This window comes from Corythoichthys intestinalis, chromosome 19 (assembly GCF_030265065.1).
Source record: "Corythoichthys intestinalis isolate RoL2023-P3 chromosome 19, ASM3026506v1, whole genome shotgun sequence".
In the NCBI taxonomy this organism is placed as follows: Eukaryota; Metazoa; Chordata; class Actinopteri; order Syngnathiformes; family Syngnathidae; genus Corythoichthys; species Corythoichthys intestinalis.
In genome coordinates this window covers 33685172-33702644 of record NC_080413.1, presented here as the reverse complement: position 1 = coordinate 33702644, position 17473 = coordinate 33685172, and the positions used below count along the sequence as shown (strand labels likewise).

At 39.1% G+C, this 17473-nt stretch overlaps 2 protein-coding genes across 2 annotated transcripts in view; both read right to left on the bottom strand.

The window, feature by feature from the left end:
- Positions 1–7095, bottom strand: part of LOC130907951 (mucin-2-like) — a 44267-nt gene extending 37172 nt beyond the window's left edge. The window contains exons 1-25 of the mRNA XM_057823509.1: positions 7005–7095; positions 6802–6882; positions 6537–6683; positions 6262–6423; positions 6066–6137; positions 5802–5948; positions 5530–5688; positions 5334–5405; positions 5070–5216; positions 4556–4714; positions 4341–4430; positions 4081–4227; positions 3809–3967; positions 3590–3679; positions 3330–3476; positions 3058–3216; positions 2861–2932; positions 2597–2743; positions 2083–2241; positions 1869–1958; positions 1609–1755; positions 1337–1495; positions 1124–1213; positions 864–1010; positions 592–750 (exon numbers count right to left, since the gene is read on the bottom strand). Of these exons, the coding sequence (XP_057679492.1) occupies positions 592–750; positions 864–1010; positions 1124–1213; positions 1337–1495; positions 1609–1755; positions 1869–1958; positions 2083–2241; positions 2597–2743; positions 2861–2932; positions 3058–3216; positions 3330–3476; positions 3590–3679; positions 3809–3967; positions 4081–4227; positions 4341–4430; positions 4556–4714; positions 5070–5216; positions 5334–5405; positions 5530–5688; positions 5802–5948; positions 6066–6137; positions 6262–6423; positions 6537–6683; positions 6802–6882; positions 7005–7089 (3193 nt within the window). The 5' untranslated portion in view covers positions 7090–7095. The remainder of the gene's footprint in view (positions 1–591; positions 751–863; positions 1011–1123; positions 1214–1336; positions 1496–1608; positions 1756–1868; positions 1959–2082; positions 2242–2596; positions 2744–2860; positions 2933–3057; positions 3217–3329; positions 3477–3589; positions 3680–3808; positions 3968–4080; positions 4228–4340; positions 4431–4555; positions 4715–5069; positions 5217–5333; positions 5406–5529; positions 5689–5801; positions 5949–6065; positions 6138–6261; positions 6424–6536; positions 6684–6801; positions 6883–7004) is intronic.
- A 28-nt stretch (positions 7096–7123) lies between these two features.
- LOC130907373 (uncharacterized) overlaps positions 7124–17473 on the bottom strand; it is a 46505-nt gene continuing 36155 nt past the window's right edge. The window contains exons 37-69 of the mRNA XM_057822372.1: positions 15885–15914; positions 15485–15628; positions 15208–15375; positions 15071–15118; positions 14807–14953; positions 14539–14700; positions 14357–14413; positions 14092–14238; positions 13817–13978; positions 12746–12823; positions 12482–12628; positions 12210–12368; positions 11997–12086; positions 11732–11878; positions 11457–11618; positions 11245–11334; positions 10980–11126; positions 10705–10866; positions 10509–10580; positions 10245–10391; positions 9970–10131; positions 9755–9847; positions 9490–9636; positions 9215–9376; positions 9019–9090; positions 8755–8901; positions 8480–8641; positions 8277–8357; positions 8012–8158; positions 7737–7898; positions 7541–7612; positions 7277–7423; positions 7124–7134 (exon numbers count right to left, since the gene is read on the bottom strand). Coding sequence (XP_057678355.1) covers positions 7124–7134; positions 7277–7423; positions 7541–7612; positions 7737–7898; positions 8012–8158; positions 8277–8357; positions 8480–8641; positions 8755–8901; positions 9019–9090; positions 9215–9376; positions 9490–9636; positions 9755–9847; positions 9970–10131; positions 10245–10391; positions 10509–10580; positions 10705–10866; positions 10980–11126; positions 11245–11334; positions 11457–11618; positions 11732–11878; positions 11997–12086; positions 12210–12368; positions 12482–12628; positions 12746–12823; positions 13817–13978; positions 14092–14238; positions 14357–14413; positions 14539–14700; positions 14807–14953; positions 15071–15118; positions 15208–15375; positions 15485–15628; positions 15885–15914 — 4031 coding nt within the window. The remainder of the gene's footprint in view (positions 7135–7276; positions 7424–7540; positions 7613–7736; positions 7899–8011; positions 8159–8276; positions 8358–8479; positions 8642–8754; positions 8902–9018; positions 9091–9214; positions 9377–9489; positions 9637–9754; positions 9848–9969; positions 10132–10244; positions 10392–10508; positions 10581–10704; positions 10867–10979; positions 11127–11244; positions 11335–11456; positions 11619–11731; positions 11879–11996; positions 12087–12209; positions 12369–12481; positions 12629–12745; positions 12824–13816; positions 13979–14091; positions 14239–14356; positions 14414–14538; positions 14701–14806; positions 14954–15070; positions 15119–15207; positions 15376–15484; positions 15629–15884; positions 15915–17473) is intronic.

The following is a 17473-nucleotide window of genomic DNA, read 5'->3' as shown; positions in this document are numbered from 1 at the left end:
AACGTGTGTTCTCCATTGCAGGAGTATATGTCCAGAACGCTCACGCTTATTGCCTGAGAAAAAGTTCATTTTCCTCAACAAAAACTGTTTCTGATTTTATACTGTACCCCCTGAAAATCTAGACTGTTTTTTACAAGTTTTTTGTTTTTGTCTGTTTGTTTGTTTGATATTCTGCTCCAAGTTAGCAGATTAGTGGGAGCTCAATAACACGTAAAAATGCCTGCAGCATAAGACACTCTAAAACATAGGCAATAGACAATATGTAAATGTTTTCTCTGTGAGCTTTTGGAAAAATAAACATCTTTGTGAAAGTGCACTCCTGTGGAAAGAAACTTCATCATATACAAGTCAAAAATAACCCTGGGAAAAATTCACAGTTAATTGAAAGTTCATATAATTTAAAAAATAATTGAGAAGGCAAACTATGCATTTTTTTTTACCATGCATATTGAAATAATGGGAATCGAAAATTATTTGGAACTGGAATCGAAACGTGGAATCAGAACCATTCAAATCTAACAATGCCCAACCCTAATCATTACTAACGTAGGAGTAAAAGTCTTTGTTCAGACTCTGAGTAGCTGCACTTACTTAGTTCACAGTACTTCCCATCTGAAGGTATTGCATTGATGCAGTTACAACTTTCTAGACTGGCATTGCTGCATTTACCATACATTTCACAGGCATGACATGGCCATAGATAGGGACGCTCACAACGACACTGCAGTTCTTCATCAAAGTTATGGCAAACTAAAACCAAAATGGACACAACGGATGAGTAAAAGAGAAAATAATAGTAAATAGATAATTTATGGTTTTCAAGACTTCTATCAGAACCCAATGAATATTTAAGGCATTCTCACCTGTGGTCAAACTTAAATTTGTCAGCTTTGAATCAACTGCGATGTTGAATGGTAAAGAAAAATTTCTCACAGCTTTTCTCAGTTGACCAATGATCACTGTTTCCTCAGTGCTAAGTGTGCTTATGGTGAGAACCATGTCCACAAAAGCTATGGAAAGGCAGAGGATGATAACAATTGACATCGAGTGCAAAACTGCCGAAAAGAAGTATAAGAAGGACAACACATCAGATTCACTGCACAAATTGTAGCACGTATTTTACTTTCTGTTGGTGTCACTAGTGTTGTTGTTGGTGTTGTTTCTGGTGTGGTTGGCGTTGTTGTTATTGGTGGTGGACATATGCTGGTGACATCTGTGAAGCAAATAGAAAATGTTTCTTATTCACTGTCAACCTAAATATAAGACAATTACTTGATCATCACAAAAAAATAGAGGGGCAATAATCTTTTTTTAGGTTCTGTAAAGCTCCACTTACTTTGTTCACAGTACTGCCCATCATTAGGTATTGCATTGATGCAGTTGCAACTTTCTAGACTGGCATTGCTGCATTTACCATACATTTCACAGGCATGACATGGCCATAGATAGGGACGCTCACAACGACACTGCAGTTCTTCATCAAAGTTATGGCAAACTAAAACCAAAATGGACACAACGGATGAGTAAAAGAGAAAATAATAGTAAATAGATAATTTATGGTTTTTAAGACTTCTATCAGAACCCAATGAATATTTAAGGCATTCTCACCTGTGGTCAAACTTAAATTTGTCAGCTTTGAATCAACTGCGATGTTGAATGGTAAAGAAAAATTTCTCACAGCTTTTCTCAGTTGACCAATGATCACTGTTTCCTCAGTGCTAAGTGTGCTTATGGTGAGAACCATGTCCACAAAAGCTATGGAAAGGCAGAGGATGATAACAATTGACATCGAGTGCAAAACTGCCAAAAAGAAGTATAAGAAGGACAACACATCAGATTCACTGCACAAATTGTAGCACATATTTTACTTTCTGTTGGTGTCACTAGTGTTGTTGTTGGTGTTGTTTTTGGTGTGGTTGGCGTCGTTGTTATTGGTGGTGGACATATGCTGGTGACATCTGTGAAGCAAATAGAAAATGTTTCTTATTCACTGTCAACCTAAATATAAGACAATTACTTGATCATTACAAAAAAATAGAGGGGCAATAATCTTTTTTTTAGGTTCTGTAAAGCTCCACTTACTTTGTTCACAGTACTGCCCATCATTAGGTATTGCATTGATGCAGTTACAACTTTCTAGACTGGCATTGCTGCATTTACCATACATTTCACAGGCATGACATGGCCATAGATAGGGACGCTCACAACGACACTGCAGTTCTTCATCAAAGTTATGGCAAACTAAAACCACAATGGACACAACGGATGAGTAAAAGAGAAAATAATAGTAAATAGGTAATTTATGTTTTTTAAGACTTCTGTCAGAACCCAGTGAATATTTAAGGCAGCGGTCTCAAACCGACTCCACAAAGGGCCGCAGTGGGTCCTGGTTTTTGTTCCAACAGATCCAGCACAAACAGTTCAACCAATGAGGTTTCTACTAACATAAGCAGCACCTGATTGCAATCAACTGATTACACTTGTAAGAAACCAGATTGGTGAAAAGGTATTTGTCTCGTTTGGTTGGAATGAAATCCAGTACCCCCTGCGGCCCTTTGAGCACCGGTTTGAGACCACTGATTTAAGGCATTCTCACCTGTGGTCAAACTTAAATTTGTCAGCACTGAATCATCTGTGATGTTGAATGGTAAAGAAATATTTCCCACAGCTTCTCTCAGTTGATCATTGATCACTGCTTCCTCAGTGCTAAGTGTGCTTATGGTGAGAACGATGTCCACAAAAGCTAAGGAAAGGCAGAGGAGATATGATAACAATTTACATCAAGTGCAAAACAGCCAAAAAGATGTATAAGAAGGACAACACATCAGATTCAATATACAGAATGTAGCACGTATTTTACTTTTTGTTGGGGGTGTTGGTGTCTCTGGTGTTGGCATTGTTGTTATTATTGGTGGACATACGCTGGTGACATCTGTGAAGCAAATGGGGAAAAAATTCTTATTCACTGTCAACCTAAATATAAGACAATTACTTGATCATCACAAAAAAATAGAGGGGCAATAATCTTTTTTTTAGGTTCTGTAAAGCTCCACTTACTTCGTTCACAGTACTGCCCATCATTAGGTATTGCATTGATGCAGTTACAACTTTCTAGACTGGCATTGCTGCATTTACCATACATTTCACAGGCATGACATGGCCATAGATAGGGACGCTCACAACGACACTGCAGTTCTTCATCAAAGTTATGGCAAACTAAAACCAAAATGGACACAACGGATGAGTAAAAGAGAAAATAATAGTAAATAGATAATTTATGGTTTTTAAGACTTCTATCAGAACCCAATGAATATTTAAGGCATTCTCACCTGTGGTCAAACTTAAATTTGTCAGCTTTGAATCAACTGCGATGTTGAATGGTAAAGAAAAATTTCTCACAGCTTTTCTCAGTTGACCAATGATCACTGTTTCCTCAGTGCTAAGTGTGCTTATGGTGAGAACCATGTCCACAAAAGCTATGGAAAGGCAGAGGATGATAACAATTGACATCGAGTGCAAAACTGCCAAAAAGAAGTATAAGAAGGACAACACATCAGATTCACTGCACAGAATGTAGCACGTATTTTACTTTCTGTTGGTGTCACTAGTGTTGTTGTTGGTGTTGTTTCTGGTGTGATTGGCGTCGTTGTTATTGGTGGTGGACATATGCTGGTGACATCTGTGAAGCAAATAGAAAATGTTTCTTATTCACTGTCAACCTAAATACAGTATAAGACAATTACTTGATCATCACAAAAAAATATAGGGGCAATAATCTTTTTTTTAGGTTCTGTAAAGCTCCACTTACTTTGTTCACAGTACTGCCCATCATTAGGTATTGCATTGATGCAGTTACAACTTTCTAGACTGGCATTGCTGCATTTACCATACATTTCACAGGCATGACATGGCCATAGATAGGGACGCTCACAACGACACTGCAGTTCTTCATCAAAGTTATGGCAAACTAAAACCAAAATGGACACAACGGATGAGTAAAAGAGAAAATAATAGTAAATAGATAATTTATGGTTTTTAAGACTTCTATCAGAACCCAATGAATATTTAAGGCATTCTCACCTGTGGTCAAACTTAAATTTGTCAGCTTTGAATCAACTGCGATGTTGAATGGTAAAGAAAAATTTCTCACAGCTTTTCTCAGTTGACCAATGATCACTGTTTCCTCAGTGCTAAGTGTGCTTATGGTGAGAACCATGTCCACAAAAGCTATGGAAAGGCAGAGGATGATAACAATTGACATCGAGTGCAAAACTGCCAAAAAGAAGTATAAGAAGGACAACACATCAGATTCACTGCACAGAATGTAGCACGTATTTTACTTTCTGTTGGTGTCACTAGTGTTGTTGTTGGTGTTGTTTCTGGTGTGGTTGGCGTTGTTGTTATTGGTGGTGGACATATGCTGGTGACATCTGTGAAGCAAATAGAAAATGTTTTGTTATTCACTGTCAACCTAAATATAAGACAATTACTTGATCATTACAAAAAAATAGAGGGGCAATAATCTTTTTTTTAGGTTCTGTAAAGCTCCACTTACTTTGTTCACAGTACTGCCCATCATTAGGTATTGCATTGATGCAGTTACAACTTTCTAGACTGGCATTGCTGCATTTACCATACATTTCACAGGCATGACATGGCCATAGATAGGGACGCTCACAACGACACTGCAGTTCTTCATCAAAGTTATGGCAAACTAAAACCACAATGGACACAACGGATGAGTAAAAGAGAAAATAATAGTAAATAGGTAATTTATGTTTTTTAAGACTTCTGTCAGAACCCAGTGAATATTTAAGGCAGCGGTCTCAAACCGACTCCACAAAGGGCCGCAGTGGGTCCTGGTTTTTGTTCCAACAGATCCAGCACAAACAGTTCAACCAATGAGGTTTCTACTAACATAAGCAGCACCTGATTGCAATCAACTGATTACACTTGTAAGAAACCAGATTGGTGAAAAGGTATTTGTCTCGTTTGGTTGGAATGAAATCCAGTACCCCCTGCGGCCCTTTGAGCACCGGTTTGAGACCACTGATTTAAGGCATTCTCACCTGTGGTCAAACTTAAATTTGTCAGCACTGAATCATCTGTGATGTTGAATGGTAAAGAAATATTTCCCACAGCTTCTCTCAGTTGATCATTGATCACTGCTTCCTCAGTGCTAAGTGTGCTTATGGTGAGAACGATGTCCACAAAAGCTAAGGAAAGGCAGAGGAGATATGATAACAATTTACATCAAGTGCAAAACAGCCAAAAAGATGTATAAGAAGGACAACACATCAGATTCAATATACAGAATGTAGCACGTATTTTACTTTTTGTTGGGGGTGTTGGTGTCTCTGGTGTTGGCATTGTTGTTATTATTGGTGGACATACGCTGGTGACATCTGTGAAGCAAATGGGGAAAAAATTCTTATTCACTGTAAACCTAAATAAAAGAGAATTACTTGATCATCACCAAAAATATAGGGGTATTAATCTTTTTTTTAGGTTCTGTAAAGCTCCACTTACTTCGTTCACAGTACTGCCCATCATTAGGTATTGCATTGATGCAGTCACAACTTTCTAGACTGGCCTTGCTGCATTTACCATACATTTCACAGGCATGACATGGCCATAGATAGGGATGCTCACACTGACACCGCAGTTCTTCATCAAAGTTATAGCAAACTAAAAACAAAATGGACACAACGGATGAGTAAAAGAGAAAATAATAGTAAATAGGTAATTTATGTTTTTTAAGACTTCTGTCAGAACCCAATGAATATTTAAGGCATTCTCACCTGTAGTCAAACTTAAATTTGTCAGCACTGAATCATCTGTGATGTTGAATGGTAAAGAAATTTTTCCCACAGCTTCTCTCAGTTGATCATTGATCACTGCTTCCTCGGTGCTAAGTGTGCTTATGGTGAGAACGATGTCCACAAAAGCTAAGGAAAGGCAGAGGAGATATGATAACAATTTACATCAAGAGCAAAACAGCCAAAAATATGTATAAGAAGGACAACACATCAGATTCAATGTACAGAATGTAGCACGTATTTTACTTTTTGTTGGGGGTGTTGGTGTCACTGGTGTTGGCGTTGTTGTTATTATTGGTGGACATATGCTGGTGACATCTGTGAAGCAAATGGGGAAAAAATTCTTATTCACTGTAAACCTAAATAAAAGAGAATTACTTGATCATCACCAAAAATATAGGGGTATTAATCTTTTTTTTAGGTTCTGTAAAGCTCCACTTACTTCGTTCACAGTACTGCCCATCATTAGTTATTGCATTGATGCAGTCACAACTTTCTAGATCGGCCTTGCTGCATTTACCATACGTTTCACAGGCATGGCATGGCCATAGATAGGGACGCTCACACTGACACTGCAGTTCTTCATCAAATTTTGTATAGCAAACTAAAAACAAAATGGACACAACGGATGAGTAAAGGAGGAAATTATAGTAAAAAGGTCATTGATGTTTTTTAAGACTTCTGTCAGAACCCAATGAATATTTAAAGCATTCTCACCTGTGGTCAAACTTAAATTTGTCAGCACTGAATCATCTGTGATGTTGAATGGTAAAGAAAAATTTCCCACAGCTGCTTTCAGTCGAGCGATGATCTCTGCTTCCTCAGTGCCAAGTGTGCTTATGGTGAGAACGGTGTCCACAAAAGCTAAGGAAAAGCAGAGGAGACATGATAACAATTTACATGACGTGCAAAACTGCCAAAAAGAACTACAAGAATGAACAACACATCAGATTCACTGTAGAGAATGTATCATGTTATTTACTTTCTGTTGGTGGTGTTGGTGTCACTGTTGGTGTTGTTGCTGGTGTTGTTGTTATTATTGGTGGACATATGCTGGTGACATCTGTGAAGCAAATGAAAAATAATCTTATTCACTGTAAACCAAACTAAAAGAGAATTAATTGATCATCACAAAAAATAGAGGGGTAATAATCTTTTTTTTAGGTTCTGTAAAGCTCCACTTACTTCGTTTACAGTACTGCCCATCATTAGGTATTGCATTGATGCAGTCACAACTTTCTAGACTGGCATTGCTGCATTTACCATACATTTCACAGGCATGACATGGCCATAGATAGGGACGCTCACAACGACACTGCAGTTCTTCATCAAAGTTATGGCAAACTAAAAACAAAATGGACACAACGGATGAGTAAAAGAGAAAATAATAGTAAATAGGTAATTTATGTTTTTTAAGACTTCTGTCAGAACCCAATGAATATTTAAGGCATTCTCACCTGTAGTCAAACTTAAATTTGTCAGCACTGAATCATCTGTGATGTTGAATGGTAAAGAAATTTTTCCCACAGCTTCTCTCAGTTGATCATTGATCACTGCTTCCTCGGTGCTAAGTGTGCTTATGGTGAGAACGATGTCCACAAAAGCTAAGGAAAGGCAGAGGAGATATGATAACAATTTACATCAAGAGCAAAACAGCCAAAAATATGTATAAGAAGGACAACACATCAGATTCAATGTACAGAATGTAGCACGTATTTTACTTTTTGTTGGGGGTGTTGGTGTCACTGGTGTTGGCGTTGTTGTTATTATTGGTGGACATATGCTGGTGACATCTGTGAAGCAAATGGGGAAAAAATTCTTATTCACTGTAAACCTAAATAAAAGAGAATTACTTGATCATCACCAAAAATATAGGGGTATTAATCTTTTTTTTAGGTTCTGTAAAGCTCCACTTACTTCGTTCACAGTACTGCCCATCATTAGTTATTGCATTGATGCAGTCACAACTTTCTAGATCGGCCTTGCTGCATTTACCATACGTTTCACAGGCATGGCATGGCCATAGATAGGGACGCTCACACTGACACTGCAGTTCTTCATCAAATTTTGTATAGCAAACTAAAAACAAAATGGACACAACGGATGAGTAAAGGAGGAAATTATAGTAAAAAGGTCATTGATGTTTTTTAAGACTTCTGTCAGAACCCAATGAATATTTAAAGCATTCTCACCTGTGGTCAAACTTAAATTTGTCAGCACTGAATCATCTGTGATGTTGAATGGTAAAGAAAAATTTCCCACAGCTGCTTTCAGTCGAGCGATGATCTCTGCTTCCTCAGTGCCAAGTGTGCTTATGGTGAGAACGGTGTCCACAAAAGCTAAGGAAAAGCAGAGGAGACATGATAACAATTTACATGACGTGCAAAACTGCCAAAAAGAACTACAAGAATGAACAACACATCAGATTCACTGTAGAGAATGTATCATGTTATTTACTTTCTGTTGGTGGTGTTGGTGTCACTGTTGGTGTTGTTGCTGGTGTTGTTGTTATTATTGGTGGACATATGCTGGTGACATCTGTGAAGCAAATGAAAAATAATCTTATTCACTGTAAACCAAACTAAAAGAGAATTAATTGATCATCACAAAAAATAGAGGGGTAATAATCTTTTTTTTAGGTTCTGTAAAGCTCCACTTACTTCGTTTACAGTACTGCCCATCATTAGGTATTGCATTGATGCAGTCACAACTTTCTAGACTGGCATTGCTGCATTTACCATACATTTCACAGGCATGACATGGCCATAGATAGGGACGCTCACACCGACACTGCAGTTCTTCATCAAAGTTTGTATAGCAAACTAAAAACAGAATGGACACAACGGATGAGTAAAAGAGAAAATAATGGTAAAGAGGTAATTTATGTTTTTTAAGACTTCTGTCAGAACCCAATGAATATTTAAGGCATTCTCACCTGTAGTCAAACTTAAATTTGTCAGCACTGAATCATCTGTGATGTTGAATGGTAAAGAAATATTTCCCACAGCTTCTCTCATTTGATCATTGATCACTGCTTCCTCGGTGCTAAGTGTGCTTATGGTGAGAACGATGTCCACAAAAGCTAAGGAAAGGCAGAGGAGATATGATAACAATTTACATCAAGAGCAAAACAGCCAAAAAGAGGTATAAGAAGGACAACACATCAGATTCAATGTACAGAATGTAGCACGTATTTTACTTTTTGTTGGGGGTGTTGGTGTCACTGGTGTTGGCGTTGTTGTTATTATTGGTGGACATATGCTGGTGACATCTGTGAAGCAAATGGGGAAAAAATTCTTATTCACTGTAAACCTAAATAAAAGAGAATTACTTGATCATCACCAAAAATATAGGGGTATTAATCTTTTTTTTAGGTTCTGTAAAGCTCCACTTACTTCGTTCACAGTACTGCCCATCATTAGTTATTGCATTGATGCAGTCACAACTTTCTAGATCGGCCTTGCTGCATTTACCATACGTTTCACAGGCATGGCATGGCCATAGATAGGGACGCTCACACTGACACTGCAGTTCTTCATCAAATTTTGTATAGCAAACTAAAAACAAAATGGACACAACGGATGAGTAAAGGAGGAAATTATAGTAAAAAGGTCATTGATGTTTTTTAAGACTTCTGTCAAAACCCAATGAATATTTAAAGCATTCTCACCTGTGGTCAAACTTAAATTTGTCAGCACTGAATCATCTGTGATGTTGAATGGTAAAGAAAAATTTCCCACAGCTGCTTTCAGTCGAGCGATGATCTCTGCTTCCTCAGTGCCAAGTGTGCTTATGGTGAGAACGGTGTCCACAAAAGCTAAGGAAAAGCAGAGGAGACATGATAACAATTTACATGACGTGCAAAACTGCCAAAAAGAACTACAAGAATGAACAACACATCAGATTCACTGTAGAGAATGTATCATGTTATTTACTTTCTGTTGGTGGTGTTGGTGTCACTGTTGGTGTTGTTGGTGTTGTTGCTGGTGGTGTTGTTGTTATTATTGGTGGACATATGCTGGTGACATCTGTGAAGCAAATGAAAAATAATCTTATTCACTGTAAACCAAACTAAAAGAGAATTAATTGATCATCACAAAAAATAGAGGGGTAATAATCTTTTTTTTAGGTTCTGTAAAGCTCCACTTACTTCGTTTACAGTACTGCCCATCTTTAGGTATTGCATTGATGCAGTCACAACTTTCTAGACTGGCATTGCTGCATTTACCATACATTTCACAGGCATGACATGGCCATAGATAGGGACGCTCACACCGACACTGCAGTTCTTCATCAAAGTTTGTATAGCAAACTAAAAACAGAATGGACACAACGGATGAGTAAAAGAGAAAATAATGGTAAAGAGGTAATTTATGTTTTTTAAGACTTCTGTCAGAACCCAATGAATATTTAAGGCATTCTCACCTGTAGTCAAACTTAAATTTGTCAGCACTGAATCATCTGTGATGTTGAATGGTAAAGAAATATTTCCCACAGCTTCTCTCAGTTGATCATTGATCACTGCTTCCTCGGTGCTAAGTATGCTTATGGTGAGAACGATGTCCACAAAAGCTAAGGAAAGGCAGAGGAGATATGATAACAATTTACATCAAGAGCAAAACAGCCAAAAAGAGGTATAAGAAGGACAACACATCAGATTCAATGTACAGAATGTAGCACGTATTTTACTTTTTGTTGGGGGTGTTGGTGTCACTGGTGTTGGCGTTGTTGTTATTATTGGTGGACATATGCTGGTGACATCTGTGAAGCAAATGGGGAAAAAATTCTTATTCACTGTAAACCTAAATAAAAGAGAATTACTTGATCATCACAAAAAATATAGGGGTATTAATCTTTTTTTTAGGTTCTGTAAAGCTCCACTTACTTCGTTCACAGTACTGCCCATCATTAGTTATTGCATTGATGCAGTCACAACTTTCTAGATCGGCCTTGCTGCATTTACCATACGTTTCACAGGCATGGCATGGCCATAGATAGGGACGCTCACACTGACACTGCAGTTCTTCATCAAATTTTGTATAGCAAACTAAAAACAAAATGGACACAACGGATGAGTAAAGGAGGAAATTATAGTAAAAAGGTCATTGATGTTTTTTAAGACTTCTGTCAGAACCCAATGAATATTTAAAGCATTCTCACCTGTGGTCAAACTTAAATTTGTCAGCACTGAATCATCTGTGATGTTGAATGGTAAAGAAAAATTTCCCACAGCTGCTTTCAGTCGAGCGATGATCTCTGCTTCCTCAGTGCCAAGTGTGCTTATGGTGAGAACGGTGTCCACAAAAGCTAAGGAAAAGCAGAGGAGACATGATAACAATTTACATGACGTGCAAAACTGCCAAAAAGAACTACAAGAATGAACAACACATCAGATTCACTGTAGAGAATGTATCATGTTATTTACTTTCTGTTGGTGGTGTTGGTGTCACTGTTGGTGTTGTTGGTGTTGTTGCTGGTGTTGTTGTTATTATTGGTGGACATATGCTGGTGACATCTGTGAAGCAAATGAAAAATAATCTTATTCACTGTAAACCAAACTAAAAGAGAATTAATTGATCATCACAAAAAATAGAGGGGTAATAATCATTTTTTTAGGTTCTGTAAAGCTCCACTTACTTCGTTTACAGTACTGCCCATCATTAGGTATTGCATTGATGCAGTCACAACTTTCTAGACTGGCATTGCTGCATTTACCATACATTTCACAGGCATGACATGGCCATAGATAGGGACGCTCACACCGACACTGCAGTTCTTCATCAAAGTTTGTATAGCAAACTAAAAACAGAATGGACACAACGGATGAGTAAAAGAGAAAATAATAGTAAAGAGGTAATTTATGTTTTTTAAGACTTCTGTCAGAACCCAATGAATATTTAAGGCATTCTCACCTGTGGTCAAACTTAAATTTGTCAACACTGAATCATCTGTGATGTTGAATGGTAAAGAAAAATTGCCCACAGCTGCTTTCAGTCGAGCAATGATCTCTGCTTCCTCAGTGCCAAGTGTGCTTATAGTGAGAATGGTGTCCACAAAAGCTAAGGAAAAGCAGAGGAGACATGTTAACAATTTACATGACGTGCAAAACTGCCAAAAAGAACTACAAGAATGAACAACACATCAGATTCACTGTACAGAATGTAGCATGTTATTTACTTTCTGGTGGTGGTGTTGGTGTCACTGGTGGTGTTGTTGGTGTTGTTGCTGGTGTTGTTGTTATTATTGGTGGACATATGCTGGTGACATCTGTGAAGCAAATGAAAAAAAATCTTATTCACTGTAAACCAAACTAAAAGAGCATTACTTGATCATCACAAAAAAATAGAGGGGCAATAATCTTTTTTTTAGGTTCTGTAAAGCTCCACTTACTTCGTTCACAGTACTGCCCATCATTAGGTATTGCATAGATGCAGTCACAACTTTCTAGACTGGCATTGCTGCATTTACCATACGTTTCACAGGCATGACATGGCCATAGATAGGGATGCTCACACTGACACTTCAGTTCTTCATCAAAGCTATAGCAAACTAAAAAAAAAATGGACACAACAGATGAGTAAAAGAGAAAAGAATAATAAATAGATAATTTATGTTTTTTAAGACTTCTGTCAGAACCCAATGAATTTTTAAGGCATTCTCACCTGTGGTCAAACTTAAATTTGTCAGCACTGAATCATCTTTGATGTTGAATGGTAAAGAAAAATTTCCCACAGCTGCTTTTAGTCGAGCAATGATCTCTGCTTCCTCAGTGCCAAGTGTGCTTATGGTGAGAATGGTGTCCACAAAAGCTAAGGAAAAGCAGAGGAGACATGATAACAATTTATATGAAATGCAAAACTGCCAAAAAGAAGTATAAGAAGGACAGCACATCAGATTCAATGTACAGAATGTAGCACGTATTTTACTTTCTGTTGGTGGTGTTGGTGTCACTGGTGTTGTTGTTGGCGTTGTTTTTATTGGTGGTGGACATATGCTGGTCACATCTGTGAAGCAAATAGAAAATCTTTCTCATTCACTGTCAACCTAAATACAAGAGAATTACAGTGGTACCTCGACATACGATCTTTTCGACATCCGATGTAAAATTTGAATCGCCATTTGTTTTCTACATCCGACAACATGCTCGAAATACGACGATTTTTGACAGCGCCACCGTTTTTTTGTTTTGCCGGAAGACGGACGCACATGTGATATTTTTGTGAGAGAAATCAACACTGGATCCCAAAAGGTTAGTGCAGGTGGAGAAAAAAAGAAAAGGTGACACTTACCATTGAAATGAGGATGTAAATGATAGCAAAATATAAGCATGGTGTGTGCATTCATGAACTGGGTTGACAATAAGGCCGTACAATGTCGATCTCGGCCGACGGTCCTCCTCCGTTCGCCAGTCTTAATAAGTTAAGGTGACAATTCCTATTGTGGTAACGTCGCCAAAGAAATCACCAGCTTCGTCAGGTTTCTAATCATTTATTCCATCAACTTGTGCAACACAACATGCCTAGTGACCCCTTCTGTTGACGCCAGCGTCAAAACAAAAAGTAAAATAGAACCGAGCTCTCTTTCTCACTGTCACGTCAGCCCCGCGGTACATTCGGGTGCAACAAAAAAAGTCAGCCACATTAGAACCAGATTCATTACATTATTACAGGTATTATTATTATCATTACTATTACATTATTATTGTTCTGATTTTTAATCTTAATTTATTTGTTTTGCTCTTTGTAATTGCTATTTGCAATAGTAACAGCAGTATTTATTAATGATTTAGTATAGGTTTTTGGGCTGTGGAACGAATTAATGAAATTATAATTATTATAATAATTAGTATTGTTATGGTCGACATACGACTATTTCGACTGAAAAACAAGGTCCTGGAACGAATTAAACTTCGTATGTAGAGGTACCACTGTACTTGATTATCACAAAAAAAAAAATTTGGAGTAATAATCGTTCAGGTTCTGTAAAGCTCCACTTACTTCGTTCACAGTACTGCCCATCATTAGGTATTGCATTGATGCAGTCACAACTTTCTAGACTGGCTTTGCTGCATTTACCATACGTTTCACAGGCATGACATGGCCATAGATAGGGATGCTCACACTGACACTGCAGTTCATCATCAAAGTTTGTATAGCAAACTAAAAACAAAATGGACACAACGGATGAGTAAAAGAGAAAATAATAGTAAATAGGTAATTTATGTTTTTTAAGACTTCTGTCCGAACCCAATGAATATTTAAGGCATTCTCACCTGTGGTCAAACTTAAATTTGTCAGCATTGAATCATCTGTGATGTTGAATGGTAAAGAAAAATTTCCCACAGCTTCTTTCAGTCGAGCAATGATCTCTGCTTCCTCAGTGCCAAGTGTGCTTATGGTGACAACGGTGTCCACAAAAGCTAAGGAAAAGCAGAGGAGACATGATAACAACTTACAAGACGTGCAAAACTGCCAAAAAGAACTACAAGAATGGACAACACATCAGATTCACTGTACAGAATGTAGCACGTATTTTACTTTCTGTTGGTGTCACTGGTGTTGTTGTTGGTAGTGGCGGACAAATGCTGGTGACATCTGTGAAGCAAATGAAAAAAAAAATCTTATTCGCTGTAAACCTAAATAAAAGAGAATTACTTGATCATGACAAAAAAAATGTTGGAGTAATGATCTTTTTTCAGGTACTGTAAAGCTCCACTTACTTCGTTCACAGTACTGCCCATCATTAGGTATTGCATTGATGCAGTCACAACTTTCTAAACTGGCCTTGCTGCATTTACCATATGTTTCACAGGCATGACACGGCCATAGATAGGGATGCTCACACTGACACTGCAGTTGTTCATCAAAGTTTGTATAGCAAACTAAAAACAAAATGGACACATCGAATGAGTAAAAAATATTAAATAATTAATTAGTGTTTTTTTAAGACTTCTATCAGAACCCAATACATCTTTATGGCATTCTCACCTGTGGTCAAACTTAAATTTGTCAGCATTGAATCATCTGTGATGTTGAATGGTAAAGAAAAATTTCCCAAAGCTTCTTTCAGTCGAGCAATGATCTCTGCTTCCTCAGTGCCAAGTGTGCTTATGGTGAGAATGGTGTCCACAAAAGCTAAGGGAAAGCAGAGGAGACATGATAACAATTTACATCAAGTGCAAAACTGCCTAAAAGAACTAAAAGATGGACCATTCGATAGATTCATTGTACAGAATGTAACATATATTTTACTTTCTGGTGGCAGTGGTGGTGGTGGTGCTGGACATGCACTGGTGACATCTGTGAAGTAAACAAAAAATATTTCTTTTTTCACTGCAAATCTGATTACCTGACTGTTGTCTCAACAGTTCTATCAGATCAGCGCTTACTTGAAATTGGTTTACAGAAATTCGATACTGGAGGGATTCCACGTATGCAGTCGCAGATGGAGGAACCATCAGTGCTGCATGCTCCGTATGTATCACAAGTTTCACACGACAACCCGAATGATTCCTCACACTGACATTGATGTCCTTCAGGAGAATTTAGATAGCAGGCTAAAAAGACATTGGTGACACAAGATTCAATTCTAGTATTTCAAAACATGAAATCAGAGTTACTTGTGGTATTTGTCCTGGAGACCCATCAAGTAGCTAAAAATCTAACCTGTAGTCAAATCCAAGTGTCTCATCGTTAAATTATCTGTCATTTCAAATGGTAAGGAGATATTTCCCACTGCAAGCCTCATTAGATCGACATGGTCGGATGGCTCTGAGTCAGTCGAAGTGTCCACCGAAAAGACGATGTGCACTGAGGCAGAGGAGACGGCAAAAAATACGATGCAAAATACAGCCATCATTAAATGAAGACCCTAGTTTCATATGAGCTCCCTAAATTCCAAAGTCATTCAAATATTCACTCAAAAGTAATTTGCCGTTCATATTTTCTTGACAATCATAAACTTTGGATTTCAGAACGCTCTTGCACTGTTAGTTTTGAAATTTGCCCTCGAAATGTGATGGTAGCCGAAAAAGAAATAGCAATATCACATAGCTTAATAGAATACCTTCCGTTTGTTGTGCACATGGGTTGATGCCTGCGGAGAAAATCGAAAAAGCAAAACAGAATTAAAGAAAAGTTAAATAATTTAATAAAAGAAGTAAAAAACATATTGAGGAGATTCAATCAATCCATCCAGTTTCTACTGCACTTGTCGCATGGGATGAGGTGGAGCTAATCCATCCATCCATCCATCCATCCATCCATCCATCCATCCATCCATCCATCCATCCATCCATCCATCCATCCATCCATCCATCCATCCATCCATCATCTATCGCTTAGTCCGGGGCCGGGTCACAGCGGCAGCAGTTTTAGCAGTGAATCCCAGAATTCCCTCTCCCCAACCACTTCAACCTCCAGCGGGATCCCAAGGCATTCCCAGGCCAGCCGAGTGACTCTCCAGCATGTCCTGGGTCTTCCCCAGGGCCTCTCACCAGTGGGACATGCCTGGAACACCTCTCCAGGGAGGCATCCAGGAGGCATCCGAACCAGATGCCCGAGCCACCTCAACTGGCTCCTCTCAACGCGGAGGAGTAGCAACTCGACACCGAGTCACTCCCGGATGACCCAGCTTCTCACCCTATCTCTAAGGAGAGCCCAGACAGCCAGCGGAGGAAACTCATTTCGGCCGATTGTATCCGGCATCTTGTCCTTTCGGTCACGACCCACAGCTTGTGACCATAGGTGAGGGTCGTAACGTTGATCCACTGGTAGATTGAGAGCTTCGCCTTTCGGCTCAGCTCCTTCTTCACCACTACGGACTGGTGCAGAGTCCGCATCACTGCAGACGCTGCACCGATACGCCTGTCGATCTCCCGCTCCTTCCTACCCTCACTCGTGAACAAGAGCCCAAGATACTAGAGACCCTAACTCCTCCACTTGGGGCAGGATCTCATCCCCGACCTGGAGAGGGCACGCCACCCTTTTCCAACTGGGGACCATAGTCTCAGATTTGAAGGTGCTGATCTTCATCCCAACCACTTCACAATCGGCTGGGAAAAGCTTCAGTCAGAGTTGGAGTTCACGGCTTAATGAAGCCAATAGCCCCATATCATCTGCAAAAAGCATAGATGCAATGCTGAGGCCACCAAACCGGACCCCCTCAACGGTTTGGCTGCGCCTAGAAATTCTTTCCATAAAAATTATGAACAGAATAGGTGACAAAGGACAGCCTTGGCGGAGTCCAACCCTCATTGGGAACAATTTGGACTTACTGCCGGCAATGTAGACCAAACTCTGACACCGGTCTAACAGGGACCGAACAGCCCTTACAAAGGGGCTCGGTATCCCGTTTTCCCGGAGCACCCCCCACAGGACTTCTCGAGGCACACGGACGATCGCCTTCTCCAAATATACAAAACACATGGAGACTGGTTGGCCAAACTCCCATGCACCCTCAAGGATTTTGCTGAGGGTGTAGAGCTGTTCCACGGCCTGGACGAAAACCGCACTGCTCGTCCTGAATCCGAGATTTGACTTCCCGAAAGACCCTCCTCTCCAGCACCCCTGAAGAGACTTTACAAGGAGGCTGAGGAGTGTGATCCATCTATAATTGCCACACACCCTCCAATCCCCCTTCTTAAAAAGGGGGAC